The following is a 16991-nucleotide window of genomic DNA, read 5'->3' as shown; positions in this document are numbered from 1 at the left end:
TTATGCACTATGCGATTTTTTCCCTGCATGGGAGTGATGCTGGGTAGTATTCTTGGAGTCTTAATCCCAACATTGAATTGACAGCATAAAAGTTGGACACAATTTAACATGCTACAATTATAAGGGTTGGCACAATATGTTTACTAGTAAGTTCTGTGTTGTATGGACTAAAGAGAAATCATAATAGCCTGGTAATGTTTAGGGTGTAAATCAATGATTGCCGATGCATTAAAAAAAACATTTCACATTTGTTATGTTATATTAGGGCTTAGAACATTTAACTTGGCAAGTAAAGTGTTGATTTTGACATGGATTTTTGGGTTTTTTTTTCTTTATTTCAACAAGAAAACTGATACTGCTTATATGTTAATAAATGCAGCCCTTTTAGGAGGCAAGTCAAGTTTTTTTTTGGAAAAGTGAAATAAAAACAAATAAATATTGATTTTATTCTTCAGAATGGCAAGCAGAGAAAAAGTTAGTACCAGCTCCTGGTTATGTGATTTTCTGCTGTCATTTCATATCTTGAAATGACTTGATACTTTATAATAAAGTGAATTTTATTTCAAGTCCTGCCTTTTAGAACATTGAAGTAAGTACGGCCTACTGTGTATGATAACAATATGCCACGTGGAAATTTCATATTGTTCCATGATGTTGATCTAAATTAGGTTGTACCGACAGTCCTCGCAAATCACCAGTATTCGACAATTTAGGTGTGTACATGGCGCATTTCCTATCCTCTCAATCTCTGTCTCATTTGCCCGACAATGAAATCAGCTTGGCCTGGGGCTATCATTACCGTCAAAGCCGTCAAATGTACACAGATGTATTGAAGCCGCTGCCACCGCCACTGACTGAGATGTCGGAAGAACTAGCATTGTGTGTGCGTGTTTGTGTGTACACACTCATTTAAGACTGTACTGCGGGGATTGGCCAGATGACTCGCCTACCCAAAGGTCAAATAGATGTCAGGGAGATGCCCCTTGTTGCAGGACGTGGGCGTGTGCAGCGCAGTTTTTGTATCGATGACACGTTCACATCGCCCCGACAGTCGAGTTTGATATTGCTCCAACCAATCAACATCACACTGACATCAATATGTAAGAGTATAAAGTGCGTGCACACACAAGTGGTGGGTGGCTTGTGGGATTACTATTAATTGAAAGTGGAGAAACGAGTAGGTAGGGTTAGACATTACTGATGGCCCAGTGGCCACGGGACCTCTAAAAATTGATGTCCGACCACATCCTAAAAAAGCTCTCCCCTAGTGGCCCGATCACACAGCTAAAATTCCAAAAAAAAAAAAATTATATTTTGTTTATCATTTTGGGCAAACAGAATTTCAAATTCTAATATTTTAGTGGCCCAAATGGGCTACCAGAAAAAAAGTTAGTGTTGAGCCCCAAACATCAGGTATGATGTACAACACCAGATCAACTGACCATCCATAGCAGAAGCATTAATTACCAAATGTTGATGGATGTCTCAATTTTTGCCTCATTTCATGTGACACCAACTCATCCAGAATTGAATTCATTCACATCCACCTGAGTTGAATTTAGTAGTTATATGTTCTTAACTGTATGGATCTGTAGGTCACAGTTTTCATTTAGTTGCCTAACGTGTGATTTAATGTTTTTATGAGTGATATCTTGGGTAGATATTGACGCAGGATGCCCTACTGGGATTGGTATCGAAATATGTCTCCTTATGAAATATCTATGTCTCCATAGCATGAGGCACCATGTAGGCGGTGTGTATCAACTTTTCCATGTTTGAAATGTTTTCAATACCCATTATCAAAATGTGTTTACAAATATATATATATGCCTTTCAGATTGTGCTTCTTGAGTTGTTGCATTCATCAACTCTGTCTTGAGTTGATTGGGAGCTCTTGTCACTGCAGAGCTTCATTGTGCAGTTTGACCTGAGGAGCTGAGATGTGTATTTGGCTGTGGTTGGTGTGGGCAGGTCTGAGCTATAAACGCATTTCTGGCACAAATGCATTTGCAATTGCACTTTTTCAGTGTTTCAGAAACAGGTTTCTAACCCCATAATCAAAATAGCTTTGCATTCATCAACTGCCCAAAATTCCTTGAAAGTTGTTTGGAAACATTGATTCTACACCAAACTGAGCATTGATAAACGTACCCCTAGGTATAAATCATTAGCTGCAGAGAATTTTACATTGTGTGTCATTGATGGGAATTCAGTCATGTATTTTTATCACGTTAGACTATTGTGAATCTCACTGGTGTGATGTGTGCTATGGTGTCACTCCTCTGAACTCTGTGCAGTGGGCATTTTGCAGTGCCTTTTGATGCATTGTTTGAGTCGTTTGTTGAAGTTAATTTCAATTCTTCATGAGCAATCAGAAGAAAACAAATATGTGAGATGGCATTGTTAGTCTCATATCTATAGGAAGTTCATTTCCCTTGATTGGCAAATAGTGGCAGCAACAGTAAACATGAAATTTTTGTTGGTGTGTTAGTCTCCTCAAATTGTATGCTCTACTGGACTGGAACGAAAATAATGACAGCCGACTATTTGAGGCGATATCAAAATCTGTATGAATGTGTACTATTGTCTGAAATTGCAAACAATGTTCACTGAGATTGTCATGTGTGAGGTTTTAAAAGTCCAGGGAAAAAAGGCTTCAACTTTATGGTGATCATTAAGAAGCTGATATATAAGACTATCTGCATGTGTGATATTAGTTTTGCATTGTTTGATCATACAGTACAGCTGCTATACGTGTTTGTGTAGACTGTACTTGATAAAGAACATGCCCCCCACCCAAACTGGAGACTATTAAACTTCTCTTACTTGCCCATATGAGGACTGGAGCAAGGCAAGGGCCTGATATTTTTAAGCATAGAAAGTATGTTATTATTTGCTGTGCTTGTTCGCATGTGAATTTTGGTTTCCCTTGACAAGTATGCAAGTACTGTACACCTTGTACAAGTGTAGCTTTTTTACACTCTGCCCCGCAGAAAAGATGTGTTTGAAAGCACGTCTCTGTCCATAACCAGTGATGAATCTGTGTCTTTTTTAAAACTCGTCTTCTCTGTTTTGTCTTCATACAGTCTACTGCTCCTCTCTGGGATGATTTCAACAACAAGGCTGGCAAGCTTCACACACAGCTGAAGTAAGTCGACAACTCTGACTTTCTTTAAGTCATATTCCAGATCGTTAATTCTCAATACATGTACATGTAATAGAGGATCACTCTGGTTTGGTAGATATGACTGTGGACATCTTCAACTAGAGATCATTGGTTCAAACCCTGCCTGGTGTTCATATCCTTGGACAAGATATTTCACCCACCATGTTCCCCCCCCCCCCCCCAAGTGACCCAGATGTATGGGTACCTGAGTGGGAGTGATAGCTGAACTAGGGCAGGAAAATTGGCCACTTTGTAGTTCCACTTTGCACATGAGCAGAAAAAGTTCATTTGTACCAATAGGCATGTTAGATGTACCACTCAAGTCAAAAAACTTCATGCCAAAATATGATATGCTAGCCATTTTCACACACAAGCGATGAATCATTCACATTCATATTTTTTGACTTATCACAGTAATTACATTGGACGTAGCCTCTCTCGTCACCTACCAGTATACTAGACAAAAATCTGTCGCAGATGCAGAAATGAAGAAAATCATAAACATACATGCTCTCTCTACATGCATAGGCCTACATACTTGGATATGTGTGGAATGCACAATTTCAATTACATGATTACTTGCCGCCAATGTGTAATTCCTCAAAAAGAATTTTTTAATATAGACAAATTTCCTTCCCCCCCCCCCCCCCTTCGTACTCTTTGTATCATGGTGGCCATGATACTTGGTTGCTTGGATGATTGCTTTTTGTCATAATTGTGGAGTCACTATCAATCCTCGTTCCGCTAGGTACGCCGTATGATGTATGACTCATCCCTGAAAAGCCACATTGATTTATTATGGTGGATATGCGAATCAAAACTCGGCCAAAATGGGCATAATGCTGGTAAGGGGAAACACTCACTCAAAGAAGAAATATGGACCTTTTGATGTAATCCCCACTTCCTGAGTAAATGAACGTGGCACAGTAAGGGGATGGATGAAATGAAATTGATTAGTGATATCTTTGGCGGGTAGTGTAATCAACCTTCCGACAGCGGTTTCTTTACATTCCTTGTAGTCACAGGTCACTCATTAGGGGTAGGATCTTCAGACTGCACTTTTGGAATAAACACAAAAATTGAGAGATATTAAAATATGCACTGAATATTCCCCTTTCTTTTCCCAAACATCTTACATTTGGGGAATTATTACATGTGAACCAATTTTGTGATGTAAATATAAATTACTAGTGTAGTTTGCTGTGGCCACTTTCATTTCAAATGCAGCCACTTTGCCCCGTAATAAATGGCATAAAATGCACGCATTTTTCTGTCAGGAAAAACATGGAAGAAAACTCTGATTTGTTTATATGGCCTGTTTGTCATTTCATGTGTCAGTAAGGGCAAACAAGATGTACACATTTTCATTTTTCCCTTTAAAAGGTCGTTGACATTGAAATGAATGTATTGTCCATCCATCCAAGTAATTTTGCTGGCTTTATGTTTGAGACCTCCATTGCACAATTACAATGTTCTGTTGAAGCAAGCAACTCCTCTGCAGATTTTGTCAAGGAATTGATATTAGTATATATCCCTCCTGTTTTGCAGTCACTGATTTGTTTTCCCATGATCCAGAAATAACTATCGACTAAATACTAGGACTGTGACCCTCTTATAAGAGTTTTATATTTAGTTATGTTTTGCAGCTGCCAAAATTCAAAGATGGGGGGGGGGGATATCAGAAAGGAGAGATAAGCTGATAACTGCTCTGACAGAATGCTGATGACCCAAATGTCAGCGATTGTCTATTCATCATTCACGGGCTATCTCAATGTATTTGTCTATTTCTCTTTCGATGTTTGTCTATTCAGGGCCACCATCACTGTCTTGTCAGCCTTCCTGGACGCCTTCCAGAGACTGGCAGACGCCGCAACGAATACAAGAGGTATGAATGATGAGACTGTTAGATTCCATCGGGATGATGTTGGGGGTTCAGTGCTGTCACTTCAGTGCCAGAAGGTTGTTAATGCACCACGTTCTGTGGACCATGATTTGCTTTTAATGAGTTTTGCACTGGTCATTGTAGACTCAGTGAGGATGATTTATTCTTGATGAATTGGGACTTGCTGTAGCGTAAGCACAGAAAGATTGTTAGTGCTGCACATTCTTGGCAACCTACTGCAATGACATAACTCCCCACTAAAACCTGCTCTTGATGAATTGTATATCAGTTTCTTGATGGTAAAGCATTTTATGCTTGACTGTGGTGCAGTCTTGGGTGTGGTACCTTGGTCAAGTCCTCAAATTCTGCAGTACAAATAATGTGTACATAATGACAATGGTAATGATGATGATGATGATGATAATGATGATGATGATCTTGATGATGATGTCATGACTTCACTGTAAAGATGGTTCAAAATATTATTGGACTCAGAATCATTATGATGCAGGCCATGGATACTGTTTCTTTGTAGTTGGATTCACACTGATAAAAACCAAAAGCATGGAGGGATTTTTTTTTCCTTTTAAATGCAGCTCCACATACCTTCCAGGCTGTAACTCATTGTGTGTTGGCGTAAAAATCATGGTAATAACCGTATAATAACCGTATACATGATGCTTTTATAGGGAAATGTTTCTTCATCTGGACGTTTATGCCCATCATGGAGTAGGCCTACAGCTCTGTAGGCAGTTATATCACACCAGAAGTGTAATGTCTATGATGTATTGTTTAGGCCCTATATGTTTCAAGTGTGGCCACAATCTGGAGTGTGCTTGACGTATTCCATTCATCGATGATGCACTGTATGGCTCATAAATCAGGTGCTTCAGTGCAAGCCAAGTGTCAGATGTGCAGGCTTTGTCCCGTGCCTGCCCCCCCCCCCCCCCCCCCATGTGTCTCAGTTTTCTTTCTCTGTGCAGAGCAGATGAATACAAAGTCATCCAATAGAGCTAGAAAAAAATTGCCCCTTTTATGTGCTCAAACGTGTTATTGAAGAAAGGATCTGACAGTAATGTGCCTGTCCATTTAAAAAAACAGACGTAAAAAATAAAGAAGTTGGTGTTGATAGATGAGCAAGTTCATTAACCCCTCCCCCCCCCCCAAAAAAAAAGGAAGATATGTGTAATAGCCAATATCTTGTTCACCGAAATATGCAGAGAAGGTAGAGTGTACTTGAGCCTAGCCAAGGCTTAGCTCCTGTTATTGTGCCATAATTAGCTAACTATGGCTGCCTCCTCCTGTGGATATAGCTGCTTGGATTTGCCGACAAAGTAGCAATGACAAGTCAGGAAATACCTTGTTGAGGGTGCGGGCGATACGTCGATATCACAGTTACAGCAACTATACCCTAACAGTTGGCCTTTATGGGCTCCAGGCGAAAGAAGAGATGATGCGACCTACTTATCTCAGGTGTAATTCAGAATTTCCTGTGCCTATCGATACGCACCCTGACCCTCTTGAAATTCACAGGGCCTCCCAAAGAGGGGGTTAAAATGCTGCATAGCTGCAGTTCATCATAAATGATCAGCAAGAAAACAAAACAAAACGAAGCAAAGCAAAAACAATGGCACTGTACCCTCTTCAAAGTCAGGTGGCTACTGTGGAAGTGAAAATGCTGAGAGGAAATGAATAGTTTGATCACAAAAGGGATTAACTCCATTCTTGTCAATTTAGGATATTTGCAATTAAACCTGCTTAAACAAAGAAAGTATGGGATATTTTTAATCATCACTTCAAGAATATTCCTTGTTATACGACAAGTGAAGCACACTGGTATCAATGGAAAGGTTCTATTTTGCAATATGTGATGATGGACTGACACTAAAATGCTTAAAAATGTACATTTAACTTAAAGGGGATGGCTAGTAACTGATCAGTGGGAATCAGGGGGAATACTGAGAGATGATTGTTCCAATCCTTGTGGGATTCATTTAAGAGTACATTATATGTCTATCGTTGTGTGAAAATTATTTGCTTCAGAATGGTCTCATATTCAAGTAATGTGCAGTTTAATGTTTCCAGGTAAGCGTCCCTGGTCAGTGACGGGGCATTAATCTGCACATTACTTGAATACGAGACCGTTCTGAAGCAAATAATTTTCACACAACAGTAGATATATAATGTACTCTTAAATGAATCCCACAAGGATTGGAACAATCATCCCTCAGCATTCCCACTGATTCCCACTGATCGGTTACTAGCCATCCCCTTTAAAGTAAACTAGTGGATATTACAGCTGCAAGCCATGTCCAATATACAGAGACACAGTGTAATCAAATCCAGTCTCTCACTTGATGTTCATCTTGTTCCATTCAGACGGTACACTTGTATTAAATGTTCATGTGAGATACAGCTGTGAGTGCCATCAGCTGTCTGACATAACCGTACAGTGTAATAACCTGTCATGTCCAAGCCCTTCATATCTTGGTGTAACTTCATGAGCTGATTGTGTGTGGTATCAGAGCAGCAGCTGTCAAGTTTTAGCATCAAGCTTGAACTCCCACATCTGATGTAATATGCAAACGTACCAATGTAGAAATGGACGATGTCCTGATTTTCATTTTCTCTTTCTCTTTAGGAGTTCCTCGAAAGCCTCCTGAGATAGTGCCACAAACCTGTGTCGTATCTTTTACACCTAGTGTGCCAGTGCTTCCCAGAATTGAGTGTTGTGATTTGTAAGTTGTGGCCCTGCTTCGTCATAGCCCTGCCTCGTCATAGCCCTCAGCCCCAAGTAGCCTATTAATAATGATGAAGAACTTATGACCACTAATTCTCCAGATACGTGAAGTTGACTCATATCTTATGCCAGACCGCTACATTCTGCATGGCGGGATGATATTGTGGTCCGTCAAACCCACTCATTTTATGCAGCCACCCCACGGTTAGTAACCCTCGGCGAGCTAAAGTCTGAACTCAAGTCTGTGCCGTTGGAGGCTTCTATCCGTTTTCCTGAAATCAGAGTCTAGAACAAATAGAGTATCATGACAAAAACTCCCCGAAATCACTTGAACTTTGAACCGAGCGCTGTACAGCCGTGGGAAAATTATTCTCAGAGATCACAGTCTAGCCTAATTGGATCACTGTGACTTCCAGTTGTCCACACCAGGGATCCGAGAGATACTAGCTTATCTCTTGTCTTCATCCCATTGTAATCAGAGGTCAGGTTATTTCAGTCTCCTTTATGATTTAGACAATTTTTTTTTCTTCACATGTCAACAACAAATAGTGAGAAATGATTGAAAGTCCAAGTATCTAACTCTGTTAATAATCTTTAAAAATAAAGGGCTCTCATATTCCTCAATAAGCAGTAGCTGAGAGGCAAAAGATTGCCCCCCCCCCTTGTCTTTGTCCTCGTCCTTGTGGTGATGAGTAGATTTCAATGCGATGACAACAGTAATGCCTACCGTGTTAAGTTCCATACTCAGCCCTTGCACTCTTAACATACATACAATGTACTTATGTACATTGAAATAGGAGGTGTGCTACACTGACAAGTGCAGACAACAGAACCCCCTCTCCCTCCCCCCCCCAAAAAGCCAGAAACAAACAAAGTAACAACAACAAAAACCCAAAGCAGTGGTAGCAAGTGCATTTGAGTAATCCACTTAGCACGTGACAATGGTGATACAGTTAGATCAACAAGGGAAGCACAAATGGGAGTTGTCACCAGCTCTCGGGGCGCAAGTCGAGCAGCTATGAGTGGATGTAGCTTTGTTGATTGTAGTAGAGCTGCCAAATTTAGCTTGCTTTTTTCCCCTACAAGGTAAAATTATTCTGCCCTACAAAGTGAAATCATTCTTGTTTTCATCATATTCAAACCACTTTTTTTTTTTTTGACAAGCAACCTGAAAGTTGACGACCTTGTTTCAATATATGTTTGTTTGTTTGTTGTTTTTTTGAGGGGGGGGGGTGCATTTGGTATAATCTGGTTTGGGATATTTGGTTGATCAATGAGTGTGTAAATGAGTAATTTGTAAATGTGATTTAGAACGTGACATAGTCCTACTATTGAAAATTTTGGGTGTGGTGTGAAATTATCCGCTCTATGTTTTGTATCATTTATTTGTTCGGATTTAACGAAATTTTGATATGACGAAAGAAAACTGCAGGTACCAAGGACTTTGTTATAACGGGAGTCCAGCGTACATGTACAGTTTGTAACACACGGTATTCAGTTTCGAGTCACTGGTGCATCAGTAAGTCTGTCTTTTGAAGATAAGTTCTTATCCAGTTATTGAAGCAAGCAATGATTTTAATTGGACTTTGGTGATATCTGTATTACCCTGATATCTGTAGGGATAAGAGAAAAAAAAATGCATGGACCTCATATAATATGAGGGTTGTTCTCAAAGCAAAGAGTAAGGTTACAGTTTTGTGGCACGGACACGCAACATGGAAAAAATGCAGGCACTTTAGCGCATGCATGCTGTATAACTGTCAACCATGCATACTCTTGAAGCGCAGTTTACTTTCGACCGTAATATTTTACAGAGGTCAAATGAAAAACATACTGTGGTGTAGATACAATGTGCTACTGTGCACTGTAGAATAAGGTTATATAATTTATGCAGTGATGCAGGGCAAAATGAATCTTAAGGCCCATCGGATTGTCACCCCTCCATACTACTTTATGATGAAACTGAGCAAGGAAGGCCATACAAACACAAAAAGATATTTACAATGTAGGGATGTTTGTGTTTAGTAGCTGCAGACAGTACACTGCAAACTGCAGAGGCACCCCCCCAAAAAAAAAAAAAACAAAAAAAAAAAAACCAACCCAACCCCCCCAAAAAAACAAACAAACAACAACAACAACAACTAAACGAAAGCACAAGAAAACTGAAAGAAAGAGAAAAAGTACAGTGAATGAGGGCAAATCAGAAGGTGAAGGTTTGGTGATCGTGGAAAGTGAGTAGATTTTGATTGGAAGTGGAGCTTGTAGGAATTCTTCCCCGACCGGTCAGAGGGAGGCACAGTTTCGTGTGGATGGGAGGACTTGGTCGCAAAGCTGCATATCTCATCACCCATTCTCCAACAAAGTTGGCCGACTGCTTTTGAGGGCCCTGGACTCCGAAGGGGCGGCTAGAAAATTCCAGTCATTCCGACAATCAAATATCTATCTATCTATCTATCTATCTATATATTAAAGTGTGTGTGTACTCTTTTTATATATATATCTATTGTATAGCCTATATATATGCACACACACACAGGCACATACATGTATACACCCACCCACACACTTGTGTGTGAGGCAGATGTCTTGTCTTGCCTGGCGAATTGATCGATATTCCAGATTTCAAAAATAATTTGTTGTTGTTTTTGTTTTGCTACAAGGAGCTCGTCAAAGGGTGGTGGCATGTAAGAACAAGGTGCTAGTCACTTTGGACACTTACATAGAATCTAGGGCTGCCAGACTTTGATAATGTGACAGTCGTCCGAGCATCGATGCAACATGTGCCCCTTGTATCACGCAGGCTGTGAATCTTGCAGCTTCCATGCACTCGTTATCTTTGGGTGTCACGTTTTGTGTTTTGTGCTGGTTGCGGCTGTAGATTGAATGTGCCTTAGCTGTCACATTGACTCGTGTGTTATCCCTAGCACAGAAAAAAAGCAAAAACTGTCCCGCAATGCTGCTCTATCTGACCCCTATCAGACCAGAGAGTTCTTTTATGAATATATCCGGCGTATGGATAGGGAAAGATTTTATGTGTCTTGAGTGCCTGTATATGTTGTATCAGAGACTCCAACTCTCCCGTTTTCGACGGGAGATCTCCCGCCGACTTCTTACTTATTGCTATCATATATGGAAAAAATAAGCCCTAGATAGCGCCAGAGAACATCTAGAACCCTAGGAACTTCGCGCACATCAACTTGGAGTCTCCCGTTTGCTAGGGGTTTCGGGCGGGAGAATCTCCAGATCAGAAGGTGCTTGAGGTTGGAGTCTCTGTTGTATGAATATACGTCATATACTGAAATGATAGTTGGAGCATCGCTTTGATTTACAACATATACATGTACAGTAGGCCTATTCATATGGCGTATATTCGCGTCTGAATGCTCTCATATTCATTGGTCGTACAAGGAGGTGAAGTTTATTTGTGTTGCGCGCTAGGGTTTATGCGCACTGCCATAATTATGAATCCAGCATCGTATAAAACAATGCAAAGTGGCCAAATTTTGTGCTGCTGATGTATTCATGAATGAGCTTCTCATGATACATGGCAGTATTGGATGTCTGATGCTGTAATTGGGACATTGATAAATAATTGTGTCTGAATGGTCTGATATCAAGACTTCGTAAAGCCATATGTTTCATCAATATGTGGTAACTTGGTGTGTCTGAATTTGCTATGGCAAAGAAAGTCTAAAACAGGGCATGGCTTGCATGGCAAAGTCCACACACAAGGGTTCCATGAGCACAGGAGTCTCCAGTAAATTGCAGAACTGTATGCTTGCTTGCCATAGATGGAGATTTGTCTCCCTCTTATTCGGAGTCTTATGTATCTTTCTCTTTACAGAGAAGTCCTTTTTGTTGCTTGTTTCTTGGAGCTAGCCTCCCCCCTCCCACATTACAGCAAATGTGGAAATCAGTGCTGTGTGCTTTCATGCCGAAGATCTAATCAAGTTCAAGAAAACGGGCTCACTTTCTCTCTGCAAACAAATTAATTTGATAACCATGCACACTCGTCCCCATCTCGGACCTTGCAGACTCGATTCAGTCCTGAGAAGAGATAGATAGAGAGAGAAAAAAAATGACAGCAACAACAATGCGCCCCTATCTCCCTTCCCTTCCTTCCTTCCCCCTTCCTCCTCAATCCCCCATCCAGTGTCAAATGTGTGCAGGCATAATTTTATGGGCCTGCCAATTTCAGATACATTTAGCCCACCAAACCGCATGATGTTACTCCCGTTTCCGCCCTCCCCCTAATTGCGCTGCATGCTCGAGTGCTTGGCTAATATTCCATTTGGGGGTAAGTAGAGGGGTTAGCATCACTCTCCCTCTGACTAGCTCCCCTTCTACTCGGGGGATGGAGATGGACGGAAAAATTGATTTATAAATATCGGCAATATGTCACTACATTTATGGACTTATGGCTGTAGAAGGAGCTGTGCATTTCAAAGGTTGGCATCTGGTCGCATGTGGATGTGTGTTGTACTTGGTGCATACTATGAGTACACTGCAGTGTAGGCCTGTATTGTTTGGGGAAAAGAATGATGATGATTCCTCTTCAGTCGTTGGACGTTGTCGTGTTATTTCATCTACAGTCAATATCAGACAAGCCTTGTGCACATCTCAGTCATTTTGAGGGTAGATGTATGAAACGAAGGGCTGGTATTCCTTGTGCACGGAGGTACTGAAGCAGTGTATAGGTGCATGTGACATTGATTGTATGGTCTAATGTGGCAAGACTCGAGTCCTTATGTTCTGTTACTTAAACATGATGAAAAAATGAACCATAATCATGTTGATGAAACATTAAAGGACTGATAGTATTGCTTGTTTTGAAGACTAGACATAGGTAGCCTACTCAGTCCAATGCATACAATTTAAATGCTGTCCATATCAGTACAGTATTTTTTTTTGTGTATCTCTTTATTATTGTTATTCATCATATGCTTTAAGTTTGATGTTCTGACGGTACGGAGGTAGTGTGGATAGAGTAATGACTGACGGTGAGGTCAAAGTGATCTCCTCTGTCAGGACATGCATATGACCTCTGGTTTCCCTCTTTAAATAGACGGCTCTGTCCTGATTGGATTTGGCCAGCTGAAGGCTTAGCCTGACTTCCAGGCTCTGCAGGCATTTCTTTTTGCCTTCACTCGAAGCGATGAACCGCTCTGTCTGTTTCCCCATGGTATTTTTATCTTGGCATACGTACCAACAGCAACAATATATACAAGAACAACAATTTTCTTGAAGTTTGCCAGTGCAAATTTAGATCCTCGTTCATAAGGTACTAGCCTTTGTATGGGTAAGGGAATCATTCTTTCTTGAGTATGATTTATCTGTAAAACGAACAACCTTCCCCCTCCTTCACTATCATATTCCATTAGATAACTCTTATATCCTAACCTCTGCCCAGTGCCAGTGAAATATGATATATTCCTGCAATAAATCTGTCCCACATATGAGGAACTGTAAAAGAGATAACCTTTTTTTTTTCTTTTTCTTTTTATGGCTCAGCCAAATTATAGCCAGCTTTTAGGTGTGGGTGGCAGTGTTTGCTCATCGATGTTAACAAATCAACTGACAGGCTTGAAATTAGGCTAGAAATGGCTCCTGATGAAGGACAGATAGCCTTGTACAGATGCTATTCATAGCATATAGGGAGCGGCAAGGGATTGAATGAACACTGGAAAGTGGCAAGAAAAGTGATTTTGATACACATGACAGAATATAGGCCTATACGCTTCTCAGTATGTGTCTTTTGTCAGAGACCCAGTAAAGGTAGACTTTTCAGACAGCACTGAGATTTGTGTGGAGATGATGTACCAACTTCTGACGACTGTTGTCAAAATCAATATACTTAATCTGTAGAGGACCAGGTATATTGTATTACTATTAGCAAGATGAGAATATTAAAGTCATATCACATACAAACCTATGCAACACAAATTTCACCCTGTGCTTCTGTCCTTTGGTTTGAATAGACCTGTCATTATATGTTAATATATGATTGCCACTGATATACTGGTATTCTGCACTCTATTCGTAACTAATTTGCTAGTCAATCATACATCATATAGGCCCTATCAACTTTATTCTCTGTATTATTTTCTCTGCTGGTATAAAAGGAAATGAAGGTGTTTTATGAGTGTATGTGCAGGGCTGATGGCAAGGATTTGTGATGATTGCGGACTCTTGTTGTGCAAAGAGACATTCATGCTGAATATCTCCTGCAGTTTGATGATTAAAAAGTGTGGTTTTGTGGAGCTTTGCCAATTCATATTCATCATATTGTCATTCTATCAATCAATGCATCCTTACTTGTCAGGGTTTGTCTCGGAATATGGCCTAGAAATTCTTTGCATACATGTCATGTGGGTTCATGATGAAGACTGTGACATACATGTTGTTGATTGACTGTGTTTTGATTCCCCGAACTTCATGAACCACATGCAAGTTTGCGTGGGCATAACTTGAGTTGTATCCCCAACCCCCCTCCCCCATTGAATTTTGGCACAGTTCGAAAAGTACAAGATCAAAGTAGTACAAGTAAGCTATTAAAGGCCATTGTTTCTGTCTACATGAATACATGTTTTGTCCACATGAATACATGTTTATGCAGTACTGAAGCTGTAATAATTTTTTTTTTTTTTTTTTTTTTTTTTAAAGACATATAATTGTAGCAATCAGATCTGGGTGAAACAGTCAACCTTATGAACTTTCATTGATATTAATGCAGTTGTGACTGCATGCATTTTGGCCAAATTCAGGTAGCTCTGTTCTTACAAGCCCTAGACCTAGAGATTAACAAAAAGGCCACTGGCAAAAGTTCCACCGGATGGAGATTATCTCTTTCATTGAGTGAGAGTTGTGAAAACCTTTTGACTTCCTTTGAACTTGAGCATAATCTCTTTCCCCCCTCAATCCATGGAGCCCTTTAGAAAAGTTTCTGGCTTCTTATCTACTCCATGTAGTCTTTATATCAGACCCCCAGCATTTTGATGTATATTTTAAATTTTCCAGAGGCACGGTTATCGTTTGCCATTCAGAAAACATGCGTCCTTGCATCAACAGTCCATAGTTTGGAAGTAGTCATATGGTTGGTTGTGAAATATTGCTTAAACTCTTTAATAAATTGTCTTCCAGAAATTTTCATTATGTTCTTTTTTCTTCATTTTTTACAGAGTAGTCTAGAATCTCATACTATTCTTTTTCCATCATTAGTCTCCCATACAGACTCCAGCTAGGTCCTTATCTGACTACCAGTGGCAATGGCATTCAGACCCCTCTCCCCCACTCCACCCTCACACCCCTGAAGGCTTCTAAATCTCATTTTGGTAATGCCCAGTGGCTGGCAGGGCTGCATTTAACAAGATTGCCTAGTGATTAAAATTAGGAGTGGGAAGACAAAAAAAGAAAAGAAAAACAAATAAAAAAGGACAGGCTTTGTGAGAAGGGAAATAAGCCAAGAGGAAATGGTGATCCTAAAATTATGCCAGACGAGATTATCATTATTATGACTATTACTCCCTTGTGGCTGAGGTAAGAGCACTCTTTTCCTGGTTGGTCAGTGGCTAAAGACGATTCTTTTAATTTTTCTAAAGTATCGGAATACTTTGTTACTAAGAGGATTGATAGGTTTGTCTGTACTATTTTCTGTCTATCTGTTTCATCTTCTTGATGGTTAAGTGTTAAACTAAATTTGTCATATTCTCTCTTGTGCCATGAACATGTAGGAATGAATTTGTGGTAGCCTTTAGTATAGCAAGATTGGAAAGTGTAAAATGGTGTAAGAAAGGTAAAAGGACGGCATGGCTTCTTAATACTCTTTACTCTCTCGTTTATGTCGTCAAAGTGTGCTTCACCAAGAACACTTTGGTCAGTGAAGTTTGAGGCATACACACTCTCCTTCTTGTACCTGGCTCCCAGCGGGTAAAAAAAGAAAATATTATGTATGGAACTTAGACTAAGAGAAGATGCCTACTACTAACCTACATCATCATCTCCTCACCTGTTCTACATTTGTTTAAAAGCAGAAACAAACTGGGATCCCAGCTTGCTTCCAAGCGTGACGGCCGCCTAATGGGGATCCCATGTTGACCTCCGTTCACCCTTTACAGAAAGGTCACTGACAACAATGAACAAGGGCTTGTCCAAAAAGTGCAAACCGCCATCACTGTTAAACCGCTCTCTTTGAGTTGAGTGTTGGCTTCAATGGAATTAAATCCATCCTTGTCCTTCCGTAATCTGCTATTTAGTTGGGGGGGGGGGGGGGGGAGGGAGGGGAGGGAGGGAAGGGTCGAAGGGAGGGTCGAAGGGAGGGGTGAGAATATTATTTACCTTTTTGGGAGAAAGCCACAAAAAGTGTTTATTTGTTTGCTTGTTTCTTTTGCACTTGCTGTGCCATTCAGTTCACTTGTTTTGTAGAGGAGCAGGTTTCATACTTTTAGTGATATTACTGCACCATATTCACGCAGAGTTATATTTTCATGCAGGAAAAGAAAGTAATTATGACTGAAAAAAAAAACCCCACAACACTTTACACAAACAGTCTGACACAAGTCAGTGCATTTTCTTCATGGCATACATTATAATGTACAATGTATATTGGTAAGGTAAACTGCTCTTTCACTACTTACAAAGAGTCCAAGCGATGGATGTTTGTAATACAGAGACTTAACTTCAACCATATGTGTCTTGCATTAAAAGTTCCAGAGACCAGAGATGGTGACTGGAACAACCGACCCACAAGCAGGGATTTTGCGTCTGCGTCTGTCTGCCATGGACTTCACCGTGGATGTCTTTCGTCAATGTTTGCTTGACTTTGACCCAGTTTTGGAGCCAGTAATCTCTCCTTTTGCTACACACAAATGTGATATTGTCCTCCAGTTGCACATGGAGATTTCAGGAGGAGAGAGGGACCCAGTCTGAACCCCTTTTTTTTATTACGACTCTACGAGTATCACGGCACACTTCTTAGACTCTGCTGCCACTCACATGCAGCGAAACTAAAGAGAGTATCTAATGATATCGGTGCCTCACGAGGTTTGAATACCTTCCTAATTATTCATTCCCTGTTTCCTTTCACATCTCCGTCATGACCTGATGCCACTAGAAGATGAAATGAAGCTAAGAGGATGCAGAAAAGTGCTCACACCGCAATACGCAATAGCACACCAGGGAGGTCTTCCCACCTCCCTGATCACACT

The 16991-nt window shown here is 40.4% G+C and overlaps 1 protein-coding gene across 1 annotated transcript in view; it reads left to right on the top strand.

The window, feature by feature from the left end:
• Nucleotides 1-16991, top strand: part of LOC139710530 (protein MTSS 2-like) — a 94298-nt gene that overhangs the window by 17962 nt on the left and 59345 nt on the right. Inside the window, exons 2-3 of the mRNA XM_071622464.1 lie at nt 3087-3148; nt 4978-5051. Of these exons, the coding sequence (XP_071478565.1) occupies nt 3087-3148; nt 4978-5051 (136 nt within the window). The remainder of the gene's footprint in view (nt 1-3086; nt 3149-4977; nt 5052-16991) is intronic.

The sequence above is a fragment of the Diadema antillarum genome, unplaced genomic scaffold (assembly GCF_040938485.1).
Source record: "Diadema antillarum isolate AM-2024a unplaced genomic scaffold, OU_Dant_1.0 seq00001539_RagTag, whole genome shotgun sequence".
Lineage (NCBI taxonomy): Eukaryota > Metazoa > Echinodermata > Echinoidea > Diadematoida > Diadematidae > Diadema > Diadema antillarum.
Note: the sequence above shows the minus strand (reverse complement) of the source record. Positions and strands in the feature narration are given on the sequence as shown.